The sequence below is a fragment of the Balaenoptera ricei genome, chromosome 17 (assembly GCF_028023285.1).
Source record: "Balaenoptera ricei isolate mBalRic1 chromosome 17, mBalRic1.hap2, whole genome shotgun sequence".
NCBI classification, from domain to species: domain Eukaryota; kingdom Metazoa; phylum Chordata; class Mammalia; order Artiodactyla; family Balaenopteridae; genus Balaenoptera; species Balaenoptera ricei.
The window spans coordinates 53,250,405-53,265,240 of NC_082655.1; the positions used below are offsets into that span (position 1 = coordinate 53,250,405).

At 36.0% G+C, this 14,836-nt stretch overlaps 1 protein-coding gene across 1 annotated transcript in view; it reads right to left on the bottom strand.

The window, feature by feature from the left end:
* Positions 1 to 14,836, bottom strand: part of WWP1 (WW domain containing E3 ubiquitin protein ligase 1) — a 107,467-nt gene that overhangs the window by 47,387 nt on the left and 45,244 nt on the right. Inside the window, exons 6-8 of the mRNA XM_059901670.1 lie at positions 7,313 to 7,450; positions 7,149 to 7,215; positions 3,921 to 4,105 (exon numbers count right to left, since the gene is read on the bottom strand). Coding sequence (XP_059757653.1) covers positions 3,921 to 4,105; positions 7,149 to 7,215; positions 7,313 to 7,450 — 390 coding nt within the window. The remainder of the gene's footprint in view (positions 1 to 3,920; positions 4,106 to 7,148; positions 7,216 to 7,312; positions 7,451 to 14,836) is intronic.

Consider the following 14,836-nt stretch of genomic DNA (forward strand, 5'->3'; position numbering starts at 1 on the left):
GCATTAGTAGAAATATTAAGTATATGAAGGATTTAATAACACAGTCAATACACCTGTTCTAAATTACAGAGCTAGAGAGGTAGTTTTGAGTTTCCATTATATATATATTCCATCCAAACAATCTAAGAATTCTTAGAAAAAAATGACATGTAAGGGACCAAAGGAAAATCCCAAAATGGATCCTCTTAAGACTCAAAAGAACAGGTTGGGGGTGAGGGGAAAATGCCCTCCCCTCCAAAAGTCCTCATGTACAATACTGTCTTTGGTGAAAAGAAATCATTTGTATTCAGCTCCAGGCCCACAATCCCTTATCTGAAACTCTTGGGACCAAGTGACTTCCAGAATTCATAACTTCAGAATTCAGAAAGATAGTATGGCACATATATTGTCTATTACACTAATACCAAGTCAGATTGGGGCCTACACACTAATTAAACACAGTATTACTTCTGTAGCAAAACAAAAGGATACTCGTACTAAGCACAAACAATTATAAATACCCTCAAGTCAGTCCCAGTCATTTTGCCATCAAATGAGTTTACCAAAAAAGCTTTTGGTTTTAAAAATTTTAGGATTTTGGGGGTCTTCCCTGGTGGCGCAGTGGTTAAAAATCCACCTGCCAACGCAGGGGACACAGGTTCGATCCCTGATCCAGGAAGATCCCACAGGCCGCGGAGCAACTAAGCCCATGCGCCACAACTACTGAGCCTGCGCTCTAGAGCCCGTGTGCCGCAACTACTGAGCCCGCGTGCTGCAACTACTGAAGCCCACGCACCTAGAGCCTGTGCTCTGCAACAAGAGAATCCACTGCAATGAGAAGCCTGCGCACCGCAACAGAGAGTAGCCCCCACTCGCCACAACTAGAGAAAGCCTGCGTGGAGCAACAAAGACCCAACACAACCAAAAGAAAAAAAGATTTTAGGATTTTGGGATCACAAGTAATGGATTAAAAACACGTAATGTGTTATACACAGAACATGCACACTTCCACCCCATCAGCACTCCAACAGTGAAAACTGATTTTTAAAGTTCCTGATTAGAAAAAAACCCTATTTTTACACCAACACCTTAAAGGAGACTACCCCTTGAAAAGATACCTGAATTCATCATCCTACTAAGGGATGACAGATCATACAGATGACATTGGTTAAGTGACTGCTACCAACAGAGTAGGTTCCAGAAGCCTTTGTAAACCAGCCAATGGAATGATGACAGTTGGATTGTTTGGTCAGATGTCACCAACGACAAAAAGAACATGCAAACACAATCACTAAGTTGACTGGGGGAATATATTTGAAGCTTATTATGGTATAAAAGATGAACATCGCAACTCTGAGACACTATAAAAATCACACACATCTAAATGAACAGGAAAGCAGAGAGGTGAGAGCCAAAGAGGTGGATGTCAATTACAGCTCCTCTACTAGCTGGGAATCTCTTTGTGCCTCAGTTCCTTCACAAGAAAAATACTAGTACTTATTCTGAAGAGTTATTGTGAGAGTTAAATCAGTCAATGAACATATAGTGTTTAGAACATGTGCAGCACAAATATTAGCTATTATTCTGATTGTCTTAGGTTTCCTTGCAATTATTGTGAATGTCTTGGGAATTATTTACAATGGCGCCTTCATTTCTAGTCGCCCATGTGTGTGTTTTACTTTCACCTTGAAATTTCAGGCAAGGATAAATAAGAGAAGAATGTGGAAAGTGAATCTGTTCCCAACAGAAACAGTCTATAAAGTATTTAACAAGCTGTAGAATATAAATAAGAGATTCTACAATGAGGGGGGAACTCAGTAAGTCCTTCTCTCTTTTGCATCAACATCTGAATAAGCCTGAAAGCTGAAACATGCAACTATGTAGTGGTCAATGGATACTTTGGCCAATCTACTCTAGCAGCTAAATATTTTAGAAAGAAGAGATAAATCCCCAAATTCCATATACTTTAAATGGAAGGTGATAACGAGAACAAAACAGAATGGTTGCATAAGCCTTTCTGAAATGAGCATTCAACATTCTTATACTTCTCGTGAATAAAGCGTAGACTTAATCAAGAATTGGCACTGCTATCTAATTACTTCCAGAAATAATGGAATTGGATCTACCATTCTGAATCCAATGATAATCCCATGTAACAAATCAAGCCTGGTCACATAAGGGTATTATTTTTATTTTTTACAGCTCTATGGAGTGTTGTCAAGGAAGTTACAATGCTTATAATGTAAATTTATTTATGGGTAGATAACTAGTTTGTGTGTGTGTGTGTGTGTGTGTGTGCTTTTTGGTATGGGTAATTATTTGATAACCTAAAAATCCATAGGCTAAAAGCACTGGACTTATGTTTCATTGTTAAGAACTCTGGTACTCAGATAAGCCATTTTTCTATGTGTGATATTTTAAAAAAATAAATTATTTGTCCTTCCCATAGGGACTTTTCCCAGACTATTTTTTAAAACTATAAATTTAATTTAGGAGAGATAATATAAGTCAGAGTTCTAGGAAACTCACTATTGTATTTACTCTCTTGGAATTAGTGAGGATGTTGGTCACATTATGGTACCTTTTCATATAGATTCATAAAAGATAGAATATCAGGAATAGGAGCTGTTTTTTTTGTTTGCTTTTTGGTTTTTCTTGGCCGCGAGGCTTGTGGGATCTTAGTTCCCCGACCAGAGATCAAATAGGGCCCCGTCAGTGAGAGCACCGAATCCTAACCACTGGACTGCCAGGAAATTCCCAATAGGAGCTATTTTAACTGGTCTGTTCTTAATTTAGAGACAATTCTGAATAATATAAAATGTTTCCTTTTCCCTTCTGCTAATAAATCTGAGGCAAATGTTCTTACTAGAAAGGATACCAGAATCAGAAAATAAATGCATTCTGCTCACTAATTTCACCCTGGTTATCTGTGTTTATCTTCTCTGCATTTTCCAGACACCTTAAATTAATGACTAATAAGTCTACTTATTGTGGGTACTTAGGATCTTTAAGTCTATCTTTTTTAAAAAAGGGCAGCATTAACAAACAAATTAAATTTTTAAAAAACCATTCATGTCAGTTCCCACGTTTACAAAAAACTCACAAAATGCATGGTAAATATCCCCCCAATCTTGGGTATAAATATACAATAGTCTTATCTATAAACCCATCTATTTTCATTTAATTACTAAATTACTTCCGTACATGTTTCTACTTTTTAATACTTTCCCATAAATAGACGAAGGAAAGAATATAGGCTCTGGAATGAAAAGAATAGGATTCCAACTCTAGCCCCAAGACATATGCTAGTAATCTGAAGCAAGTCCTAAGATTTGAGTTTCAAGAAATTCATCTGAGTTAATTTATAAAGATCAAACAAAAAAATGATTTATGAATATTACAGCTGAATCCATTGAAAGACACGATTATAGAAAAGAATCTTCCTTAGGCAGTCCTATAATAGAATAACAGTTACTCTTAGAAAATATAAAACTTTTGGAGAGTTATATCAGCTCACAGTACATTTTACTACTAAGTTACGTGCCAAGAAGTAAATATTTGTATGGTAAAAGACAGGTTAAAGGAACCATTCATTACTAACAAATCAATGAATTCCCTCAAGTTCTTTTAGAAATATATTCTATATTATGAATTAAATAGTATTTTTTATAGCATACAGCCTAAGAATCTAGCTATCAAGTAAGTACTTGCTTAGTGAAATGTGTGGTTATTTCTAAACTAATACATTTTTGGAATATCTTCCTAAATAATCTAGAAAAATTCAAATTACTAGAAAAAAATCTCAGGTATTGTAATCTTCCCGTTCCTTTTATAAAACTGAAGATTAAGAAAGATTGTACGATAAGAAAAGTACAGGTATAGATACATAAAATTTAATTTAGTTTTCATTTAAACAATGTGTCATAAGTAGCCATGCTTACCAGTGTCATTGGCAGGCTCAGATGTGAGTGGTTTTGGAGCTGGTGTGTTTTTGGGTCTGGCAGCAACCTGAGATGGAGATGAAGGTGTGTTGTCTCCATTAACTACATATGAACAGCATGAGTTTTGTACTACAGTGTTTGTAGGTACGTGATTATCTATTCCATTAGTACCTTCAGTAGCCAACCTATAAAAAAAAAAGAAAAGAAGCCTTACTTCAATGAATTAAGTACAATTAAATAACTTATTTATTTATTTATTTTTGGCCATGTTGGGTTTTCATTGCTGCGCGCGGGCTGTCTCTAGTTGCGGCGAGCGGGGGCTATTCTTCGTTGCAGTGCACAGGCTCCTCGTTGCGGTGGCTTCTCTTGTTGCGGAGCATGGGCTCGAGGCACACGGGCTTCAGTAGTTGTGGTGCATGGGCTTAGTTGCTCTGCGGCATGTGAGATCTTCCTGGACCAGAGCTCAAACCTATGTCCCCTGCATTGGCGGGCAGACTCCCAACCACTGTGCCACCAGGGAAGTCCACAATTAAATAACTTTTCATCAGAAGTTGCCTAAGAAATATTTACCAAGTTCTTAACACTGAAGCAAAATGATAGGTATAAAGAGTAATGAACAAAAGATACCCTGATTACTTTTTTAACAGGTTATTTTTTACATTTTATTACATACTTTGCTATATTAAAGTTTAAATTACTTTCAGTTCTAATGTATCCACACTGTCAGATAAATGTATCAATATATTGAGATATACAAATACACTAAGTCAAAATGAATTCAGTCCCTCAAACCAATGTTCAATTTGTACATTTTAAATAGTTTTAAATAGACTTAAATGGTCTTAAGAATATTAATATTTATTTTAAAATGCTCTGAAAGTATTTTCAAAAAGGTCATGAAACTTATAAAAATCAATTCCAAACTGTTTATTGGAATTTTATTGAATACTGAAAGATCAAAAAATTCTTAAAAAATTGATCACAAGTTATTATGTACCAGCACTAAAATAATGAGTACATGATGATCAGAAAAAGCTAGATATTATATCCCAGAGTTAGAAGAATTTACAGTGTATTCATTACTGCAAATAAATAAATAAATATATCTACAGCTACAAAATCAAACATTTTGGCAGGGAGTTAGGCGATACCATGTAAGTGACCAAGAGAGCTTTTCCATATACACAGGTCACCCTGTATCTCTTCTCCAGAGAGCAGCCTTAAATTTTTAAAAAATATAAATCAGATCACATCTCAGTTGTCCCACCCAATCTATCTCTCTGATCTATTTCTCTCCAAGTTCTTCCTTGCCCACCTTGCAGCAGATATACTAGTAAATCAATTTTATACGAAAATCATGCTGAAAAGTCTTCAAATGTTTATTATAAATTATTAGATACAGGGAGTAAAATTATAATGACTTAGAAGATTATCAAAGAAAGGTTAAATATATTCTAGAGTTAGAAGAGTCTGCAGAGCATAAATTAACTAGAAATAGGGTCTTTTTACTTGTTATTTCCTCTGTCTGGAATGCTCTTCCCTGAAATCTCTCCATGGATGGTACATTTTTGGCCTTTTAATTTTAGCTCGAATGGCACTTCCTCAGAGATGATCCCCCTGACATTTCTCTTTAAAACAGGCTCCTTTACATTCCTGTCACCCTGTCCTGTGTTTCAATGACTTCATAGTTCTTACCACTATCTCCAATTAGCTAATTTATTTCTTCACTTGTTTACTAACTACCTCTATCCCACCAGAATGAAAATTTCACAGGAACAGGACTGTATCCTTAGTGCCTGGACTAGTGTCTGGCACCAAACAGGCACTCAGTAAGTATCTGGACGATAAACGATACTTTCCCTTGTCACTTATATATTTGGAATGAGATGTGTTGAGGAACTTCAGGCAGGTAAAGTTTTGAAAAATTTCCCAAGTGATTCTGATTTGTACACCCCTCCCAAGCCACACAGCAAGGATCAGTGATCTGGCAGTCCAAGTAAAAGAACCCAACTCAAGTTCTCCTGGTGCTGTAGAACTAATCTTTGATTCAGAATGTGTTACTATATAATAAACAATATTAGGTTTTAGGTTGGTAGTGATTCAAGCTCCTTTACCCATCTAAAATTGTATTTCAAAAATTATTAAGAACAGATATATATATGTACATACATATACATGCACACACGCTAATGCATTTTAATCTACCTGTTGTACCTTTTCAGTCCTGAATTTTCTCAGTGTAAATTATAATGTGGATACTGAATAAATTTAAGCCAAATATATATTCAGAAGACATACTGATCTGTTCAAGTGCTCTATGAAAATCATTTAATGGCAATTTAGGAGTAATATTAGTAACTGTAGATTAATAAAAGTCACACTTTGTCATATACCGGCATGCTTTTTCAAATGCAACAAGTCAATTTCACAGCAATATGTTTTCATATTTTCAGGTGTTCATTCCACTATATTTGAGCTTTAACATGCTTTTATTCTAATACAAATTATTTCAAACAGAAAGTCTCTATTAACTGTCATCAAACGTGAACGTATGGGAATCACAGAGATGGCAGGATGATCTCTGAGGGGAGACCGCAATCTGTGCACCATCTATCTTCTAGTGATTACAGGAAGCTGCCAATTCAGACAGCAATAAGATAACCATTTTCCCACATTATCTGACTCTATTTACTGATAAAATATGCCTAAATACAGATTTTTAAAAGCCATTTCCAATAAAAAAGAATGAAGTTCTGACACCTGCTACAACATGGATGAACCTTATGCTAAGTAAAAGAAGCCAGTAACAGAAGATCATATATTATATGATACCATTTACAAGAAATGGCCAGAACAGGCAAATCCACTGAGACAGAAGATTAGTGGCTGCCAGGAGCTGGGAGGAAAGAGGGATGGAGAGAGAATGCTCATGTGTACAGAGTTTCTTTTTGAAGATGGTAAGAATGTTCTGAAATTAGACAGCAGTGATGGTTACCCAACTCTGTTAACCTAAAAACCACTGAAATATACATGTTATTCTTATGATATGTGTATTATCTCATTAAAGCTGTTATTTTTCTAAAAACTACTTTGATAAGAATTCAACCAAATGATATGCTTAGATATAAGCTTTTAAATTCTATGGCAAACTCTAAACTAAGGTTAAAAACTTCATATGTGGGAAATGTTACATTACTTTGTCACAAATACTAAAATAAAACATTCTACCTGGTGGTTGTCCTTGCCGAAGGGTCTCCATTTTCATGTAAGGCATCACCATTTTGCTGTATTTCCCCTGAATGACAGAAAAGAAAGACACTAGGTTTTTATATACTTCTTGCTGTTTTCTTTTTTCCTTCAAATTTTGAAAACACATGAAGTTATTAGCTTACTGGTTGGAGATGAGCTGCAGTTTGTTCTATTTTCTTGCTCAATCACCAGTCCATCAAGCACAACAGTTAATTCACCAGTTTGCACAACACCATTCTTGGTTTCCAAGGAAAGTTTTAATTGTTCTTTCACTCTTTCCACTAGGGGGAAAAAAACACAAACCTAATTTAAACACCTTTGTTATATACAAAAATACATTTTAGAAATCAAAACTACATATCAAGAATTACTCTAATTCAGTGCTTGACGGCTACATGTGGAAAGAATTATTTGCGTTTTTATCTATAGGCCCTTCTACACTACACCAGAATCACTTCCTTTCTCACCTAGTTGAATAACTCCTTCCCTCTACCACATACTTTCAAGATCATCTTTCATTGTCCCTTTGCACAGTATAAACCTCTGAGAATATACAAATATATCTAGATAATAAGCTCAGCAATTGCCTAAACTTGCTCTTTGGCCCAAGGTACCACGTAAGACTTGTGGTTAAGGCAAAATTTCTGCAGGAGAGTCAGGGGGTTTGGTTCTTAATTCCAGCTCAGGAACTTCTAGCTGTATTTGAGTAAGTAGTCAAGCTACTTAAAGCCTCAGTTTCCTCATTACAAAATGGAGATAACAGAAGCAACAAACTAAAGGAACTGTCATAAGGTCCAAATGCAAAGTCACAGAGAAAGTTCTTAGCACCACATCTGACACACAGTAAGTGCTCAATAAATGGTAATAGTTTATTATTTCTTTTTCATATAAGGCCAAATATTTCTTCCTATTATTAGGATATCTAATTCTTACTTAAACTCAAAGTCATTTTGCTTCAACTTCTCCTATCCCACAGAATACATATCAAAAGTATTAGTGATTCCATTATTATCCAAAATGAGGCCAGTTACTTCAGTCTGATCTTCACTTCTGAAATCATGAAACATATTTCTTCTTAGATTATGTCCTTGACTTTGGTCCCTCCTATATTTAACAAATTTGTTGGGTTTTTTTTTCCATTTACCAAATGTCTAGCACAAACATATCGACTAATTACCCAAGTACAGAAAATACAAGACAAAAAAAAAAAAATCTGTAACAACTAGCCATTAGACAGGAATTCTTTGCAAAAAATTTAAGAACCATGTAATAAAGAAAACCTTGTAGAAGACCTACCCCAATCATTTTCACCACCATAAACCTCATTTCCACTCCACATCACAAAATCAACATTAATAAAAACAGAGAAACTAGAGGAAATATTAATATTAAAGTACCAAAAAAAAAAAAAACCCAACCCTACAAAAGCATGAATTTCAGTTTTATCTAGATTCTAATAATCTATGTCTGAAGAAAACTATATTGACCACCATTCTATTTCATTCTATTTCATTTTTGTCACCTTTCTCTATTTAAAGTATCTAGAATTTGGAGGTCTAGCTCTCATTCCTAAAATATTTAGCTATTTGAGTAGATTCTTAAAGAATAGCTTTTTACTCAATAGGCTTTGAGTAGATTCTTAAAGAATAGCCTATATGGGAAAAGAATCTAAAAAAGAGTGGATATATGTATTCACTTTGCTGTACACCTGAAACTAACACTACATGGTAGATCAACCATACTCCAGTAAAAATTTTAAAAAAAAAATAGTCTTTCAAAATCACTTTAAAGTAGGTCTCTTGGTGGTAAATTCTCTCATTTTTAAAAATCTGTAAATGTTTGGAGTCTCATCCTGAAAGATTTGTTGGGCATGCCAACTCCGTATTGATAATGATCTCTCAACTCTTTGAAGATATTTTTCCACCATCTTATCCTATTACTGCTAATTATGTAAGCCTGATTTATAAATCTTTGCAAATGACCTGTTTTTACCCATAGCTGCTTTTTTTTGTCTTTGGTGTCATGCATTTCACTTTGATGAAAGCATGACTTCCTCTTTATCATCCTGCTTTGGATAACAATGAATCCAGGGGCCAGCAAACTATAGACCATAGGCCAAATCTGGCCCATTACCTGTTTTTGTAAATACTGTTTTATTTGAACACAGCCATGCTCATTCATGTACATATTTTCTATGGCTGCTTTCCAACTACAATGGAAGAGTCGAATAGGTGCAACAGAGATTATATGACCTGCAAAGCCTAAATATTTACCATCTGGTCCTTTACAGAAAATGTTTGCCAACCTCTGCTTATGGGTGGCTTCTTATAATTTGTAATCTTTGATGGTGAGTTCATTTTCTGATATTAATCTAAGGGTAATCTTTGGGCTTTAGTAAAGGCGGGGCCGGTTTCTTATTCTTTCAGTGGTGTGAGGGCACCCCAAGAGTCAAGACTACAGGAGTCTAAGCTCAGCTTCCCTAGCTGGCTGTCAACCAAAAGTGCTATCAGCATCATCCACTAATCTAACTCTAGTTCATAAGGTTTTCTTCGTCTTTTTTTTTTTTTTTTTGGAAGAAGGGGGCCCTTGGAGACCACTCCTGCCTCTTTGCAAAACTCATCAATGACACAGAAACTCATCCTATCCAGGACCTAACTTCTGCAGTGGGAGGTTGTTCACAACATCTAGCCTTTCACAATTATAACATGGAAGATTGAGATATAACATTTCTGAGTCATAAAATTGGGAGGACTATCACATAAATAATTCTCTCTACGTGTGTGTTGGGGGGGGGGGGGCTGGAATATGAGGGTATTATTTTATTACAGTATAAACAAGCCAACTCAGACATATTCATCCATTCAATATGTGATTGCCTAGTGTGTGCCAGATAGTGCACTCTGGGAAAGCAGGATAAACCCTGACCAGCCTAAAGTAGACCTCCTCCCTACCATTGCTCCACTTATTTCCTTCAATGGACTTACCACCAGAACCGGGGGGTGGGGGGCAGCGGGGTCCATCTCCCCAACTAAACTGAAGTCTCCAATAGAGCAGAGATCTTATTCAGCTAATTCAGTGATGTATCCTCAGTATCTGACAGAAGGTAGGTGCTTAATAAAATTTAAAATAAACTATTAAGATAGAGCCATCCTCAGGAAACTTACAAGGCAGTAGCTGATTATTTCCTACCGCCTGGACATTCTTCCTTAGTTTTAACTGGGGAAAAGAACAATCTGAACCTGAGTTTCTAGGAAGCTACATATATGACTAGACAATTTATTCTTTCATCATGGACTTGTCAAAAACACACACTCTTTCTGTCCCCACAGAAAACAAGAGATCTTCAAAAATCTTGGTTTTCAAGGCATTTTACAGAATTAGATTTAACTCAGAATCACATTCTGAAGCTATTTTTTTCTTGCACACAGTATTATCTACTGCTAAGTAACAAATTATCCTAAAATTCAGTCACTTAAAATAACAATAGCTACTTAATACTGCTCACAGTTTCTGTGGGCCAGGAATTTGCGAGGGGTAGAAAAATCTGCCTAAAGGGTGGCTCGTACACAGAGTTGACAAATTGGGATTGACTGCTGAGAAGAAGCCTCATTTCCTCTCCACTTGGGCCCCTCTACAGACCTGTCGAGAGTCTTCACGGCGGAGACTTTCTTCCTGGAGTGAGTAATCTAAGAGCCCAGGGCAAAAGCTGAAATGTCTTCACTGACCAAGTCTTGGAGGTCATATACCATTACTTCTGCATATTCTGTTGGTCACACAGACCATCTCTGTTTCAATGTGGGAGGGGACTACACAAATGTACCAAATAGCAGAAGGTAGGAATGTATAAGGGTCACTTTGGAGGCTGGCAAACATACACATAAATATGATTATAACAGAATTTTAGAAAAGAACGAGTACATTAGGTTACAAAAGCTTGTAAGTAACAATCCCAAGAATAACTAGGTCTTCTGAATCCTAAGTCTTTCCATTATATCATACTATGAGTCAATGTGTTAGGTTCCCATCTTCTATCATGTAACAAAATAAATTTCAGAATTTATAAAAGAAATTAAAGTAAAAATAAAGTAAAAAATGTAGAAGAAAATAGATAACTATTAAGTATAAGGACTGGAAAGGATTCTTTGAGCATAATAACAATGGAAAATGAATAAACTTTAATGACTGAAATAATATTAAACTTCTATAAATCAAAACTGGGGACAAAAAATAGAGGCAAATGATTGGGAGAAAAAACTAAGAGCTTTTATAAATCAGTGAGAAAAAAAAGAAATCAATAAAAAATGTACAAAGAACATGACAATCACAAACGATGAAATATGAATGATCAATAAACATCTGACTTTATTAATAGTTAAAGAAATACTCTGGTAAGAAAAATATACATTTTTTTTTTATCTATTAGTGGGGCGTATATTTCCAAATGGGCACTCTCAGATGCTACATTTTGTGTACAAATTATTATAACTTTTCAGGAAAGCAACTAGACAACTGTGCATAGCTAGAGGCTTAAAACTGTTCATTCCCTTTCACCTAGTAATTTCAATCCTAAAAATCTTTCTAAAGAACAGAAATGCATTTATCACCAGTAATGAAAAAACTGTTTGTTCAAAACCTTGGCTTAAAATATCTTAGTTTGTGCCGATGCTCAGTGAATTTTAAAAAGAGAACTTAAGACTTTTAGTAAACTAAACAAATAACTAGTATTGACTAAGTAAATAAGGCTAAAGGCAACTGCTTTAATAAACTTAAATTTGACTATGCTCTGTCTTCTATCATAAATGACACATTTCTCTGCTCTGTTTCCCTACCATTTAATGTAAAGAGATAATTTTCACTGTAAATCATTTTGGACATAATTCAATTTGAAGTGATTTTAATGGATTTCAAAATACTTTTGTTGACAAAAGCTACTAACACCATAAAAAAATGAAAAAAAATAAAAAAAAACAGTGTAATGCCAGTGTTTGAAAGGCAGCCATCTGACTCCTCTCTGGAGTGTTTAAAGTGGCTCTGTCAGTTTCAAAATTGAAATATAAAGTGAAGTTCTGTATTCACTTCAACCTTGGAATTAGCTACACTGCTCTTACACTGTTCACGCATGAATGTGATGACAAAGATTTTCTCCTGGCCCAAATTCAATTCAGGCTCCTCTGAGCCACCTTCTCCACTAGGCCTCAACCTTGGCCCATAAAAACTGCAAACTCTCAGCACAAAAGATTTTATCCACCCTACTTTCCCCAAAGTTAAAAGACTTCTAACAACTCAAGGAGACCCTAGCCTGCCTTGAAAGAATTTACTGTTTGCTCAAGGCAACACCTGTGACAGGCCACCCTTTCTCAAAGCATTTATTAAAACGGCTTATAATGGTGGATCCTTCCTCTGTCCCTTTAAGATGTATATGTGTCTCCTACTCAGGGACCTGAAAGTTATTCATCTGAAATGTAATCACCAGGAAGGATGGGTCTTAGTCAGTCTTAGTCTCTGTGGGAGAATAAAATTCTAAATAATAGAGAAAGCTGGCCTAACTGCATTCACACTGATCAACTCTTGTCATTTTTCACTTCCCTAACTCCACTTAGCTTCCACTCACCCCTCTTTCTACTCCCTCATTCTTCCTTTGAAAGGCCCAATTACCTCTGTATAAACTGAAGCCGAGATCAGATCAAGCTGGACCCTCTTCCTTATTGCAAAAGTATATTACTGATTAAAATATGTCCTTACCACTAGTGTTTGGCTTTTTCTTTGACAACAGAAGGATTTTTCCTTTGCAACTTAAGAAACAGTAGGTTTGACAGGAAGAAATATACCTCATATATCAGTATCTAATGCTACTGACATAAAGAAAAAGAGCTAAAAATACCACATATTTCTGCAAAGCCAACGAAATAATTTCCATAATTTAGAACAGTGTTCAAGTGATCCAAACACATAACTTACTAAAGGCTGAGGTGCAAATGATGAGTTAAATCCACAGAAGTTCTGAGACAATGTATCAGAGGATTGCATGGGTTTGGACGCCATCCAACTAGGCTTATTACACAAAACAAATGAAGGTTAAGGACTCGAAGGCTCGCTAGGATTTAAATGTGAAGAAGTGAAAGAACTTCCCTAGTAAGCTGCAGCTGGATTTTTACTGGGAAAATACAGATGGTTTTATGTTGGATTAGTTGAGAATTTTATTTAAGGTTACGGATGACTGTAACAATTCATACTATACCATGAAGGCTGAAAGTAAATATATTCAGAAAAAAAAAAGCCTATTCAAATGAATTAATCCTCTGCCCTCACCCCAAATATATCAGGAGAAGGGATACATAAAAACATGAACTTATGAGAAAAAAATGTCAAGGCCCTGAGTATAGGAAGAAATTAGCCTCATAAATTTGAAGAGGGACATGTCCAAGTGCTAAACCAAGAGGCTGAATCAAAGACAACCAAGGACTTTATCAATTATGAGTACATTTATAAATTCTACAGGTTGTCTAGAACGATGTTAACTTCCCATTACTTCTATTCAAAATTAAGCAACTAAGAATAAGAAAACCTGTGCTCTAGTCAAAACTGCAATTACTTCTTGCTTCAGCAATTCACTTAGATTAATTTATTTAATCAATAAATAAATTGTCATGGCTTTTGTCATGGCCATAATCCTATGGGATTAATGCCCATAGGCATTTAAGTCTGCCTTTAAAGCACTATTATTCTATCACAGCTTTAAATTTTTGAAATTAATTTACTTCCCTTTTGTTATAGGCTGAATTGTGTACCCCCCAATGCCATCCCATTCATATGTTTAAGTCCTAACCTCTAGTACCTCAGAAGGTGACTTTATTTGGAAACACGATCTTTAAAGAGATAATTAAAACGAGGTCATCACGGTAGCCCTAATCCAATATGACTGGTGTCCTTTTAAGAAAAGGAAATTTGGACAGGGATACACACACACACAGGGAAGACCATGTGATGATATAAGGCAAAGATGGCTATCTACAAGCAAAGAAGAGAGTCTTCTGAAGAAACCAACCCTGTCAACACCTTGATCTCAGACTTCAGGCTTCCAGAACTGTGAGAAAGTACATTTCTGTTGTTTAGGCCAGCGGTCCCCAACCTTTCTGGCACCAGGGACCAGTTCCATGGAGGACAATTCTTCCACGGACTTGGGGGGTGGGGTGGGGGTGGGGGAATGGTTCAGGCGGTAATGCGAGCCACGGGGAACAGCAGATGAAGCTCCGCTAGCTCGTCCGCCGCCACTCACCTCCTGCTGTGAGGCCGGGTTCCTAAGAGGCCACGGACCGCTACTGGTCCGTGGCCCAGGGGTTGGGGACCCCTGGTTTAGGCGACCCAGTCTGTGGTATTTTGGTATGGCAGCCCTGGAAAACTAATACACTTTTCAATTTTCAAAAAAAGAAAAAAAAAAAATTACTGACTGCCTAGGGTGTATAAGATGCTGCTACTACAATTTCTGAAGCCACTGACTTCAGACATGCACAAATGTTTATAAAATTTTATTTTTCCTCTGAGCATATTCTGCTCAATTAAATCAAGAGAGATAGCTTTAAGTTTATACAATTTATAAGAGTTTCATTTCCAAGTATACAGACATTACAACCTTCCTACAAAATTACTTTGGCAGATAAATATTAAAA